General features: G+C 42.3%; 1 protein-coding gene across 4 annotated transcripts; it reads left to right on the top strand.

The window, feature by feature from the left end:
- Window positions 1-1,285: 1,285 nt before the first annotated feature.
- LOC117140367 lies at window positions 1,286-14,344 on the top strand. Of its 4 annotated transcripts, none has more exons than XM_033303231.1 (5): window positions 1,286-1,451; window positions 2,102-2,245; window positions 12,786-12,906; window positions 12,974-13,396; window positions 13,460-14,344. In XM_033303231.1, the coding sequence occupies exons 3-5, from the start codon at window positions 12,884-12,886 to the stop codon at window positions 13,977-13,979; spliced, it is 966 nt and encodes a 321-aa protein (XP_033159122.1). In that variant the 5' UTR covers window positions 1,286-1,451; window positions 2,102-2,245; window positions 12,786-12,883; the 3' UTR covers window positions 13,980-14,344. The 4 variants fall into 4 exon arrangements, with proteins under 4 accessions (XP_033159122.1, XP_033159119.1, XP_033159120.1 ...); XM_033303228.1 differs by having other exon boundaries at window positions 2,099-2,245; XM_033303229.1 differs by having other exon boundaries at window positions 1,286-1,563; window positions 2,099-2,245.
- Window positions 14,345-14,401: the final 57 nt, after the last annotated feature.

The following is a 14,401-nucleotide window of genomic DNA, read 5'->3' as shown; positions in this document are numbered from 1 at the left end:
GTTTTACACTCCATACACACTATTCTTTCGGCGTGGCTCTAGACTTTGTCGAATACTTTGTAAAATATGCCCTTCAACTTATTATTATATATTATTATAATTATATATATTATATTATATTTTATTATATTATATATTATTAATATATATATATATATGTAATTTAATTATTATATATATATATATTATTATATATTATATATATTTTATTATATATTATTAACGTTATTATTATTTAAATATAGATTCTAGTAAAAATAATAGTAATAGTAATAATGCTAATAGCCGAATCTATGTACATAATGTCACAAAATTCATTTCAAAAATGACTTTATGTAAGATTATTTGTCAGTAGAGTATTCAGCTAGCGACGTGTGAAAAATTAATAAGGCAATGATTCGAAACGGGTGGCACCCATTGAAGAGCAAAGACATGAGCACGAAATTTTTCTTGGGTATTCCCTTTTACCCTTCATTTCTTATACCCGTCACGCTTCCACCCATACAAATTTTAGGCGTACAAAAAATGACCAGAGAACTGCAGCCCGCATACAAAAAATGACGTGCGGCCGATCGTTGACTGTGCGTCCACTCACCCAAATGGTTATTGCGCAGCAGGCCTCGGGTGGTTTTTTTACTCGTAACAATAACACCACGTTGGTAAAACACTCGAGTATTTTGTGTTGCCGCAAGTAGGGTGTCAAAAAACACGGGGTGCCTAGAGTACCGAGTGTTTATCGGGTGGACGTAGAGTGCCAGTGGCGGGCTGCAGTTCTCTGGTGACAACTTAACAGCTAGATGGGGAATTATGTAGAAATAGTTTTCAGGTGTAAAAGTAATCTGCATATTGATTTTTAAGTAAAATAAAATACAACTAAATATTTTAGATATTTTTTAAGCTTATTAACCAAACGCAAATACAAATTCTAAGCCAAAGATAATTTTTCTTTATTTTAATAATGTCTTGGTTCTTATTACCTTTTTTTCTCTGTGTGCGAATGCAGTGCACGTGTTGCAGAAGTTTCGGTTAACGGTTATTAAATGCAGTTTTTGCAGTTTGACAACAAAATGCAGTCGCCAAAAGTGCAAAGTGCAGATGGTGGAGACCGGCACGGCCAGGCCAAGAAAGCCACAGAGAGTGAGTAAGAGAGAGAGCGAGTATAGCTGGGAAAGAGCTCGAACAGTTGGTAGTGGAGGATTGAGTTGGCCAAGAGCGCAACCGGTTCGAGTCGCGTTTTAGACCAGTTTAGACCACTCACAGGTGCTGGAACGTTGTCGCAACTCTCGAGCGATCAGTTTGAGCCGAGATCGCTACGCGTTCGCTTCGATTTTGTCCAATTTTTGCAATCTCCGCGATTGCCAAACAAACAAAACAAAGTTGTACTCCAACGAAAAAAAAAAAAATCTGAGATAAATAACGCGCAGCAAAAGCAACTATTTTTAGCGGATTACGTGAGTGTCATTTGAATTTTTTCGACGTGAAGTATACGCCCGATCTGCTGGCGAAAAAAAAAAAGAAAAAGAAAAGAACAAACAGAGTGCTGACCAAATTTGCTCGCCATCTGTATGTGTGTGTGTCTAAGCCAAAGAGTGTGCGCGAGTGTGTTTGTGTGTGTGTATTTGTGTGTTGGCCAGCTCCAAAACCTGCTGCTATTATTAGCCTTAGCCAAGATTATGGGCGATTTCATTATGGCGCTGCAATTTGCTGTGCCGCCGCAAAAAGCGAAACAAAAATGTAAAACAGCAGTGCCCGGGCCAAGAAGATTTGAGCCAAGTTAGACGAGTTCCGAACTCTTGGCCATTGTGTTTGGGCCGCCTCACACCGACCGATTCGAGCCAACTTGCGAGAAGCTGCAACGCCTTTCATTCATTCATTCATGGCAGCGCAGGCGATTATATCATTCCGTGTATTAATGTGTTGGCTGGCATTTTGGCCAGAACCAGTAAAGGTTTTTGGCCCACACACACACACACACACACACACAAGCACATTTGCAAAGCGGCGACGATGTCATCGCCTTCATATTTGCATTAATATTTTTCTCCACACAACCCAACCATCGCATTGCCAATGTTTGTTTTCTCGATTTTCGGTGCAGCAGCAGCCAAGTGAAGTGTAATGAAATGTGTACAGCGGCCAAAAACTAACAACCTGTCGCACTGGCTGGCAAAAAGCGTTAACAATAAATAAGCGAAACAATACCAACAGCACGGCCAGTTCAACTGTATAACAATGAGGAGAGAAGGTAAGCCAGTTTTTGTATTTTTATTTATTTTGTAGCCCACAACCATGCCGCGGAATACATTCCCATATCTCTGTATATATGTATATGAAAGGAAGTTGTGTGGATGCATAGACGAAAATACAGAGAGAGAAATCCAAGGACACATGTTTCATATCAAAATTAGATCATTTGAAGATATGCTAACTCAATTGAGACTGTGAATTTTCAATTAAATTTAAACTTTTCATAGTTTTTAATTTCTTATACGATGGTTTTATTTAATTATTTAATGGTTTCGTATTATAATGACTTCGGATCAATATATTGGGGTTTCAATATTCAAATTCATCTCTAGTATTTTTCGGGCACATCAATTTTTTTAAAATTTTTTTTATTATTTTTTTTTTTATTTATTTACCAATAAATTGCTTTTTGGCGCAGTGTAATTGCATTTCGAGCATCTTAAGGCTGCCATCCACCTTCAGTTTCAATTTCCGCAAAACGTTGAACCGAACTCAGCTTTTGCCTTTGCGTGGGTGGTGATTCCATTGATTACGCACCGGTTGACCCTGAAAGTGTCAGCCAAATGTTGTCTGTGGACTGGCCTTATATGAGCACGATTTTCGGTCTTTTGTCGTTCAGTTTGTTCGCCTCTCGATGGCCGAAGGAGGAGTGCTTATGTCATTTGTCAACGGACCAAAAATGATACTCCGCACCGAAATCCGTTGGCAATTCGAGTGAAAAGGCACTCTTTGGTCATTTGGCAGCAAGACTGCAATCTGTGGAATTGCCTTTAGGCGACAGGGAGACCAGTACAAATGCCAATACCAAATGGATCAATGAGTGAAATTTAATGTGCTTATATGCATTTAATTTATGGCTTTCACTTTTCGCCCGAAAGTGACAATCGTGATGGCAAAAGGCATATCAAGCGAATGCTTTGACATAAGCCCTTACCCAACCAATATTATTATAGACTAGGAAAAGCGTTTTCAATGCTGGCTTATCTATATGGTGTATCTGCAGCTCTCATAGTTACCATAGTTCAGATATAAGAGAGAAAAAACCCCCCAATGTAACTAACCCACTGTGCATAACAGAACTTGCTTTTGGTTTTGGTTTTGCTTGTTCAGTTGGTTGGATTTTTCTTCGGCACTATTTCATCGTGTCTTCGCCGTTGGCCATGTTTATGCTTAAAAGCCAGCCATGCTTAGCACGCTGGCCATCCAATAAAAGTTGCAGCTAGAAATTCAAAACCAACGCCAGCGGCCAAGTGTTTCTAGTTTTTCTCTTAGCCCCCCTGTTTTTTTTTTTCTTTTGGTTTGATGACAATGTTTTGATAATAATGATAATTTTCTGTCTCTTATTGTGCTGGGGTTTTTCTCGTTTGGGGTCAACATGAAGTTGTGAGTTTCGTGATTGCGCCGAATTCGGTAACAATTAGAGTTTTGGCGATGATAGCTTTTCAGCTAAAGAAAAAAACCACTGTTCATGGTCAGCAGCGTAATTCGCAAGATGCAGGGAAAGTTACGTAATGCTGCTGCGGCTGTTGCGGTTCAGCGCAGACAGGTTTTAAACGGCCAATTTGCAGCTGCACACGGTGCGTATACGTGTTAGGCGAGAAACTAGCGATTCATTGACTCCACAGTAAAATTTAACCGAAGAGGGTATATACCCATATGTATATATGCAAAATACTCATCAGAAAACACAAATCAATCAGAGGTAATCACTCTCGGCAAGTTGGTTATATAAAGTCAAGTTACTATACACAAATATGCATAAAAAAATAAACTCCCAGCTTTCGCAGTCTTTCTCATTTTTCGATGTTTGCGTGTGAATCGGAAAGACAACTAAAAACTGAACCTAAAAACCAAACCAACCATTATGCAGGTACGAATTATCCAACCAACTGCAACTTTCATCTGACATTTGAGGCGACTGCATGCAATTGAAATCTGCAAACCGACAGATGACTTGGTGATGGTGATGTCATCATCACATGTAATTAATGCCTCGAGTCGCTTGCACATTCATTGCGTGCAAATTATACGAAAAAGTATCCGACATTCAAACATTCAGGCATTCCGCGGTTGCATTCGGGCTATATAAATCAGCGATCGAGTCGCAGAGCGATGCTAAGTTGAATGCTTATTGAATCAATGATGCCAACCGGTTTTGGCTCCGATTTCTGATTTCTGATGGCTGATTCGATTTTTTAGGGTATCAGCCAGCAGCAAATTATGGGTTTCATTAGACTCTGAACAGCGATTTCAAAGGCCATTACTGGCATTCTTATTATTGTGTTTACAACGCTTATGCATAATTCTAAAGAATATTGACTGGTGAAATTTAATTGGTTGCTAAACACGTATTCAGAAATATATGTATAATTGCCTAAGAGCATCTTAATAACTTGAAAAAACTGTGTTAGAAACTAAAACTATACTACTTCCTTAATTTGTTCTATGCTCCCACTAGCTTAAGCCCCAAATAAATCCTATCGCATTTCATTTGGCCTGGGAAACAATTAGAAGTGTATAAACAATAAACAATGCTCAATATGCAAAACCTCTTCACTGCTCAATCCATAATTCAATCGGAGGCAAATTCCGAGCCATGGCAACGTCCTCAGTTTCAACATCTAATTGAGTGAGCAAGCATTTGATGAAATGTGCCCAAAAAGCGAGAAGCAATCAAAAAATGGCAAAAGAAGCTGAAACTTGTTGAAAGCACACACAGTTTTTTGGCTTCTCGAGTGGCTTAAGCTTAAACAATGCCAGCCAAATTCAGCCGAGATTCTGTGAGCCACACTTGACATTAAAGCATTTTCTCAGGGGCCACATAACACGCCCCCACAAATCTCCGACGTGGCTACGAAATTATACATGTATTCCGAGCAAAAGCAAATAATATACAACATCAAGTTGGTTGGCCAAATTATAAATGGCAACACCCATCTCATAAATCGCTGTCTGCGTTTCGCCGCCAAAAGACCTTGACGGCCAGCCAAAATACAATAACTTTATAAACAAATATACAATGGGGGGAAAAAAAAGTAGTCTCAAGATTGTGTTTGATACTTAGCGCAGATTCGTTAAGTTCAACATATTTAGTTTGTTTACTACTTCTATGATCTAAGCTCATCTTCATCACCGGAGTCGCGTCATCGCAAAATACGTTGATTACAGATGTCATGCAAACATTAGGGTATAATTACATAAGTTAAGTTTTTTTGAGGGAAACCCAAATGGAGTTCCTGAAAGAAGAAAAACTGGTGTAGGAATTTCCGCCATGCAGCGAAATAATTGTGAAACAATGAATGTGCACAAACAAAAAAAAAACGGCCTAACGAGTTGCAATATTAATTAATCTCCATCCGTGTCCCGGCTGCATTAGAATACTGGTATCCGCCACCAACTGGGCATTCTCAACACCGATCCATGGCGATCCATTCCGATCCAATCCTAGCCAATCCGCTGCGATCGGAGCAGCTGCAGCCTAGCGTGGGAAACCGATGGCGATGCAAACTGGCCAAGGCGGACACTGGCGGTCCGGGATGCTAGGTGGAGTGGTGGACGTGGATATATAGCCACGATCTGGAGCGCCGAGTTTGCATATGCTCATGTGTGGATTGCTGCCGCATTGGCTTATTATTTGATATTTAAGGTCTGCTCTTATTTGTTTCCACCACTTTTTTCATTTGCCCTGTCAAGTGAACTTACCAACATTATTGTCAACTGGCTGTGTTGTGCAATGGAAATTAATGTAACAGATTGATAGCAAAGCGCAAGTACAGGCGATACTCACTACAATCAACCTGCTTATAGCACTTTCTCATTTAATTGAAAGTATTCTGTTATTCAAGTTAACATCTGACATCTTGTGTGTTTTTAATTAACTCGATGAATCAGAACGGAGTCTTATGAATCCACTCATCAAGCACTGTAGGTTCATTAAAAATTCATATATATATATCTTTATAATTGGTCTGAAAGATATGTCCGAAAAAAGAAAGTACAACTAGTTTTTAAAACCGAGCCAAAAATTTCGTATTTTATTATAATAGGTGCAACTCCCATATGGTTAAAGTTTAAAAAGGCATAATAACACCAAAGTGGCTTAGGTAGTTTCGCCTGTATTTGCATTGCACCACTTGTTTGCAACTCGATCTTCGTCTGTAGATCAATAGATTACTGCGACTATGGGGTTTACGAGGTCGTAAAAGTGGCGCAGTGTTTAGTTTAGTGGGTCTGTCTGCCTTTGATGTTCAGTCGAGAGAGGCACTTGTGCAGTTATTTGAACTACGTGTATTAATGAAACCGAATTATGTGCACAGGCGGCCGTCGGAAAGGAAAATGGAAAAGCGGTAGCAGGCGGGGGGAGGGGAGATTGGCAGAACGAAAGAAAAGCTATAACGGTGCGGCTGTGTAGCGGTGGCATGCAGTCAAAGAGATACATTTTGGGTTCCCTACTGCCTTGGCTGACTGCCCATAAATAAGGCAAACAGGTTTACCCATGGCAGTCCCCCTACCAACCAAAAAACCACCAGCGAACCACTGGAGCCAACACCACCTCAACCCAAAAGCAAGAATATTTATTATGCGCATTGTTTTGGGTGCCATTTAGACCGTGTGCCACAGATACGTATCCGTGCGGACTTAAGAACGCAGTTAGAATTAAACTAAAGTACTGAAAACACCTGACGATCTCTATCTGCATCGGTTCTGCTCGGGGACCTGGTTAATGTGGCACAACAGCGTTGGTAATAATCTTGGTAGTAATCCAGACGCCTGTCTAAGCAGATCATTCATTGTGCTGTTGCCAATCGAACGACACCCTTGTTTGCACTCAAGCCAAAGTGAAAATCAATTTACTTATGCCATATGGCAGGGAAGGCAACCTATGGAGTGCAATAATGCCGGAAGACGACACCATTAGCCCAGAAGCCAGGCACCCACATGACCATATTGGAAAAGTGGGCTAATGAAGTGCGAATGGCCAAGTGTGAACTGCACCACATATTGATGCGGAATATGTTGGTGGTATGAAAGGCGGGCATAGAAGTACTTAGCTACTGGTTACTCTTAGTACTTAAATAATACATACCCTGTAATTTAAAGGGACCATACTAAGTATCAATACAATCTTGACCGCATTTCGAATGAGCTTCAAAGAACTACAAATCAATGAGTAATTTTTTTCAATCAGCGGATTAGCTTGATCCCCCAGTAAAAAAAAGTAGAACAATGGAACTTAACTTTGTGCCAAATCCGCAAATCATCTTGGACCTTTTGGACTTTCAAGTGTGCCTGCTCATGTTCTAAGCCCTTGAATCCAAATGTTATGTTTCTGGTGGAGTTTGGAGCCCAAAGACAACTGTTGCGTTTGATGTGCAAAATGGGGGGCATGTGGAGTCATACATATGTGGCGAGAATGGGGAGTGGAAGGAGGATGGGGTTGATTGAAATTGATGTGGCAAACGTGACGCAGTCGAAATAGGGACCTTTTTAGACACCTCACATGACCACTTCATCGTTTCTTGGCCAACAAACAACAGCTTCATTTTGGCCTCAAAATATAAAAAAAAACAAAACAACCGAACGCTGTAAACAATTTTGCTCACTGTTGCTTAAGTGAGCTTGCAAAAAATAAAAAATGAAAGAATCAAAGGGAAAAAATTGAAAGCGGTTGGAGGTGGGTGGGGTTTTTTTCTTCTTTTTTTTTTTTTGGGAGGAGGAAGTGGCCTAGCTAAGGCCGTTAAGTCAACTTTCTCCACCCGATTGTTGGGATTTAATATTGTTTGCAACACCAATTGTAAACTTCTTTTCGAGTCCGTTTCTGTGCAATTCTTTTTCCGCCTCATATCGGCCATTGATTTTAATGGCTTACTCGACGCGGCGCAACATTAGAAACACGCAGCAATAAATGGCTTAAAAATTAATAAAAGAAATATGGCATCTTTATCGCACTTTCATCGCCCAGTGCCCGCACTTGGCCATAATTAATTTGCCTTTGCCTTTGCCTTTTTGGCCAAAAAGCCTGACGACGTGAGCGAGCATTTGATGGCTAGAAAGTTTTTGAGCAGGGGGTGTCTGGTTGGTTTTTTCGGCCATTTCGCACGGCTTTTGCCTTTTGTCGTTGTCAAAATGTTTTGCCAACTGACCGCCCATTTGAATTCTTTTTGGCCAACTTGTTGGATTACCATGGGTCGCTTTGAAAGGGCCGCAGTGAAATTACAACTTGGCCATTTTATGCGTTGAAAGTTTTAGCCCTGTTAGTTTCGAAGTTCAACAGAACTTGCCCATCTCGCTTTATGAATAATATGGCATTGTATAATATTTTTGTAATATATACATAAATAAAGCATCCTGCCCATTGTACAACTGAATAATTTTAAACGCTGCTCATTTTTCAAGTCTGCGCGCCCTTTTCGGAATCCGCGGCGGCCTCTTTTCTACGTTCGTTTGTGTCTTTAATAGCCGGCAGGGTTAAAAATTTAATGGAAAAACGTTTTAATAAATCAGTTAAGTGGTCTTGCCGCTTTTTTCACCCCTGCCCCTCCTGCTCTTTGCGGCTAATTACACGCATTAGTGTTGGCCAGTCCCACATCCCCAGGTCGTTTTCTTTGGCGTGTTAACAGCCGCACCGGTGTCTCCAGCTTCAGCTCCATCTCTCATGGATCCGAGCTCCACATCTGGAACTCCATATACACACATGGTTATATATGTATATATATAGACCCATATAGCCTGCAGACCCTCGTCGCAATGTCGGCCATGCAGCGCGTAATTTAGCAATTAAAAGCGATTAACGCGCAGCAGACATGGCTACTTAGTGTCTAAGATCGGCGACTAGACTACGCATTATATACGTACGTACTTGGTTATATATAGTTGGATCTGGCCAGTTTGAAGAGCGCAGCAAATGAGCATTATGTGTCTGACTCCCAATAATGCAATCAAATTTTATGCTGATTATCGAAAACATGCAGCCAAAGTTAATAGTCGTGCGCAATTAAGCGGGGCTATTCTGTTCGAATGCATTTGAGTGTTTTTGATTCGAGACTCGAATATTCATAAATTCCCAGCGGTATACTTATACTTATGTGCTCGCTAAACGACTTATGAAATGGGTTTTAAGGCTTGGAAAACACCAAACTATTTGGTTTGCTATTGTGCAGAAGGCTTTAAATTTTGTTATTCCCAGATTCCATATACATCAGGTTATACATTCACAAATTCCCAAACGTATTATTAACCAAACAAAAAAAGGCTAAAAACCCATAACATTTGCTGATTTATGGATATTAAAAGATACTGCAGCGAATGGTAATGGTAATTGTAAAATGCATATCACAGAGACTCAAATTTCGCAGAATGACATGGTAAAGTGTGTTATTATTTATTCTAGCGAATTCTGGGGGATATTTATTGCAACTTTTGGCCAGGTAAAATGGATATCCCCTGCCCACTTCACATCCTTCGGCCGAACATCACCGGGATTTTTTGTTTTTTGTGAAAGGCGAACCAATGCGGGTTGACTGTTACAGATTTGTTCGATGGCAACTGGCCTGGCCTGCAGTTCTAGTGAATGCCATGGCCCAGTTTTTCTTTTCGGCCACATCCATGCCATGGAGGGGGAGCAAAACTTTCTAAACCGCGCCCCCAAATAAAAAAAAAAAAAACAAGAAAAATATGCCTCTCTGGCCATGAAATTTGCATGCTGACCACAAGTTTTCTGCTCCACCAGCAAGTTCAAGTCGTTCAACCTTTACGACACTTGACCACAACTCTTGCAGTGGAGTGCATTTTTGTGGTCATTCACTTTGGCGATGGCGCCTCGCCTGGTTTCTCACCTGGGCGTTGGTGTTACACAAATTGCCGCGAATTAACTTCTCGTTTTCAGCGACGAGCAATGACTTCCGCTCTTAACCCATTGTTGCCCCCGCGCCAGCGGAAGCAGCGAAAGTGGTGAAATCCATCGAAGACAATGGTGGAGGCGCCACCGCTTCAACGGTCGGTCGAACGACAAAATGCAAATTTCTTGTAACCCGGTCCATCTAAAATGCTTTACGAGTGATGGGGCAAGAGCATATAGTACACAGAGAGAAAAAAATGGATAAAGTTTAATGTGATATTCAATATGATATTCTGTTGTAGGAAACTTAACTTCAAAAGGTTATATCTTTCAGATACTATATGTAACTAAATAGGTTTAAATTTATACTTTAATTAAGTTTTTCCTAAGTGTGACATATGGTTGCCCCCTTATATATTTTATATATATATATATGTATATGAAACTAACGATGCTCTCGAGTGAGTTCTCGAGGCTTTCACGGTTTATTAAGGCTGTTTATGTGGCGTTAAATGTTAAGGTCTCTCGGTGCGCCAAGGTAAATGGTAAATGCGGGAACAAACACATTTTAATGGCATTCGCATTCCATTTGCTTGGACTCGCAAAAGGAAAAGGCTTTAATGTAAGTCAGGCCTAACAAAACAAACCCCAAAAACCGCATAAACAAATCAATGTGCGGAGTGGAAATCCGACGCATGGGAGTTGCAAGTCCGCCGTCTTTGATGGCCGCCAAGTGATAGAAGTGGTCAGAAATCAGTGGAATACATACATACTCGCAGCCAAAGAGGCCAAATGGAGCGGCTCGAATCCAAGCCAGAGCCACGGGGACCACACAGATGAAAGGGTCGCTCGCCCTTTCAGTTTTCTTCTCTTAATTTTTTATTTTTGTTTTCTCCTAAGGTTCCTTGTCTCCCAAACTCCCCGAACCGCACACCCAGTTCGATTTTTCATTTGACGACGTACCCGCCCACACCATAAATGTATGTTTTTGTCCCCAGGCACAGAAATCACCGCATTGAACTTGAAAGTTGGCAATGGGTGGAGAGGGTCTGGACCGAACTGAACCGCAAAGAGACCCCCACACGAGTCCACAGATCCAGATCCCAACTGACAATTGTATCGCGATTGACCGCCGGGCAGGGCACAAATGTAAATGCACTCGGCGATTGGCTTCAGCTGAAATAATAAGAAGGCTGGCCGCCATTTCTGTGGAGGATTGGCGAGCGGAGCAGGAGGAGCAGGCAGCCGATCCTTGCTGGAACAACTTGCCGCGATAACGACACCCTTTAATTGGCCTAATCGAGGCAATAACTCAATTTTATCAGCTGCCAGGCGTTAATGATATGCTGCGAAAAAAGGAAGTTCGCAAATTATAAACAGCCAGAATCGTTAAAAATAAATATATATATCTGATTACGGACAGTTGAGTTGTGCAGCTGATTTTTCTTCAAAGCATTATGCTAATAATAAGAGGCTGCATGATATGGGCACAAATCTCAAACAGGTTCGTTAAAATTCTTGGAAAAACACCTAAAAGTGAGAAGAACTCTTGTTTTTCCATTATATGGCTACTTTTGATTGACATATTCGAGTGTCATAAGTAGAACTCATAGTTGGCAAGGGGTTAATGATGCACAGAGGAAAATCAGGTATCATATATGTACCTAAACATAGTAAAACCTTTGTTTGCTAAACTATCTTACCTGTTGATTGACATAAACGAGTGTGATAAAAATGCTGATTTATGAGCAACTGGGGTGCGTAAACAAATGCATGCGAACATCGGGCAGAGATTAAGTTTGCGGCCGATGGAACCAGTTTGCCCTTAACCCGCTGGCGCTCCCTTTCATCAACTGTCACCTCGGTGCGATCGGGTTGGATGGGATTGGAGTGACGCACCCAGAACCGAGCACTACGTGACCAAGTGACAAATTGCCAGCGAATGGCGAATGCGAAGGACAGGCAACTTCAATTTCTCTGCCATGAACTTGAAAGAACGAACGAACGAGCGAACGAATTTCTCCAACTTGGCTGAGTGCCTGCGGTGTTCCTGGCGGCCAGGATGGTTGGTATGGGTATGCGGTATGGGGGCGAATTTAACGGAAAAGTGCAACGAACTGCCATTCCAATCATTAAGCTGGGTGTGTCCTCCGCTCGGGAACCATAAATTGATATAAGTTATGCAAGGCGTATGGGAAGTTTAAGGTCTGTTTTGATTGCAAAATGAAATTAATGGATGCAGAGAATCCTCAATGGACTGCAAGCTTATCGAAATACCTCTGAGTTTATGATCCTTTGTCGCGGTTTTCAATTAACTGCTGCACTTAGATAAGGTAGAATGTTTAATATAAGCACCGTCTCGCATTATATTCAATTGAAAAAGATCTCCTCTGGAGTTGCTTGAAATTTTTAATGACGCAGATGGTGCTCTCGAGTTTTTGTGTAATTTTAATAAATATTAACTATTCAACTTGTACAACGAGCAGAGAACACAGAGCCATGAAACTTTACATTACGCTTGTGAAATTCAAACAAACCAGTTGTTTTATTGAATATGGCTGCTGTCTGCAGTCTGCAGTCGAATGAAACTTTCATCGCTCTAATTAAAAGTTCTAAGCTAGTCGATAAAGTGAAGCCAAAACCTAATTGCCATGAAGTCGAGCTCATCGTGTGTTTGTTTTGCTTTACTTACCCATTGCAGGCACCTCGAGGAATTGCTAGACGGGTCCATTAGCAGTCAATCAGCCGCAGAGAAGAGCCAGCAAAAGATACAGATACAGGCGGAGCAAAAGATACAGGATGCACGAGAGACAAGTGAAGAAGTGAGTAGCGCGGATGGGCCACTTAGCGGCTAATATAGCGGCGATAACATTTGCGATCCAATTACAGGTTGAAGGGCAGCCATTATGTGGCCACGCACGGTCGCCTCACTCCGGATCCGCCCTACGTCCACTCGAACCGTGGCTACTCCACCGACGGCGATGAGACCCACTCCCACCGGGCGCCCTCGGAGCGCACCTACTCGGAGTACACGCTGACCCACGAGCGCATCTCGCCGCAGTACAATGGTTCGCGCAAGAAGCGCTCCTCATCCTCGAATGGACACCACCAGCACCTGCAGAGCAGCTACAGCCACAGTCAGATGGGGCTCTCCAGTTCGCCGGACAACGGAGGACCTCGCTCCCTCAGCGGACCGCCGCCCACGCGCCAGCCACCGCGTGCTCCGTCCGCCCTGAGCTACGACCAGGCTGGTGACGCCGGCAGCGACATCTATGTTACCAGTGCCGCCTACAAGGCGCCCTCCGAGATCAGGTGCGTTGCTTCAACTATAAAATCCATAAAATCCATTTCTAATCGGTCTATTATCCAATGCAGTCGCTACAGTCAGCGTCCAGTGTCGCGAGGAGCTCCACGGAGTGTTTACTCGGTGGCCAGTACGGCCAAGACCGGACGCAGTGCGCGCTCGACGACGCGGCGAGGCGCCAAGGTGGAAACGATGTCCGCCCCAAATCCATTTTGCCCCAATGTCAAGGGCGTGTGCTGCCTGATGCTGTTGCTCAACTTGGGCCTGATCCTGGTGACGCTGGGATTCGTCATTGTGGTGCAGTTCTATGAGCCACTGTACGTGTGGATACTGGGAATTGTGTTCCTGGTCTTTGGCTTCCTCACGCTGATCGGCTGCATGATCTACTGTGTGTACGTGTTCCGGGATGCGAAGACGCCGTCGCAGGTGCGCAACGAGGATCTCTACTGGACGCGGCACTGGCAGAAGAACATCGGATACACGCCGCAGGAGATCAACTACAAGGCGGACAAGTATGATGCCTACTCGGATCGCTATTCGGTTAGCAAGCTGAGTGGCAAATACTCGGATCGCGAGAGCCAGCGATACTGATTGTTATGCATATGTACGTACATATGCGGTTTGATGAAAGGGGATCCTTTGGGCGGAGAAGAAATATGAATAGCCACATATAAACCACTTATATCTTAACTAATTGTAAGACTATCTACTAGTTCTAAACGGTTATTAACAAGGCCCCTCAACGTACCTGCTGCAAGTTGCTTGCTGGTTTGTATGTTTTAAGAGTGAAACTGACGGGAGACGCGAACGCGAGGATGCAACAGAGTATTGTAATCTGCCATATTTGAGAAGGTTTATTAGGTTTGATTTGGCTAATCAACAGGAGAGTTTTATGCTAAAATTGTAACTGCAATTGTAACACACGAGAAATAAACAAGCAAATAATACCTACTAGAGACAACGCGGCGAATTTGTTTTATTTTTAAACAGACCCTTCTATTCTTGAGTACTTG

Source organism: Drosophila mauritiana, chromosome 3L (assembly GCF_004382145.1).
Source record: "Drosophila mauritiana strain mau12 chromosome 3L, ASM438214v1, whole genome shotgun sequence".
NCBI classification, from domain to species: Eukaryota; Metazoa; Arthropoda; class Insecta; order Diptera; family Drosophilidae; genus Drosophila; species Drosophila mauritiana.
Note: the sequence above shows the minus strand (reverse complement) of the source record. Positions and strands in the feature narration are given on the sequence as shown.

Excerpts from the sequence above, each read along its gene's own strand:
- LOC117140367 (XM_033303231.1), top strand. The coding sequence starts at position 12,884 with ATGCACGAGAGACAAGTGAAGAA. Across the intron at positions 12,907-12,973 it reads CACGAGAGACAAGTGAAGAA|GTTGAAGGGCAGCCATTATG; the intron begins GTGAGTAGCGCG and ends ATCCAATTACAG. Across the intron at positions 13,397-13,459 it reads AAGGCGCCCTCCGAGATCAG|TCGCTACAGTCAGCGTCCAG; the intron begins GTGCGTTGCTTC and ends TATCCAATGCAG.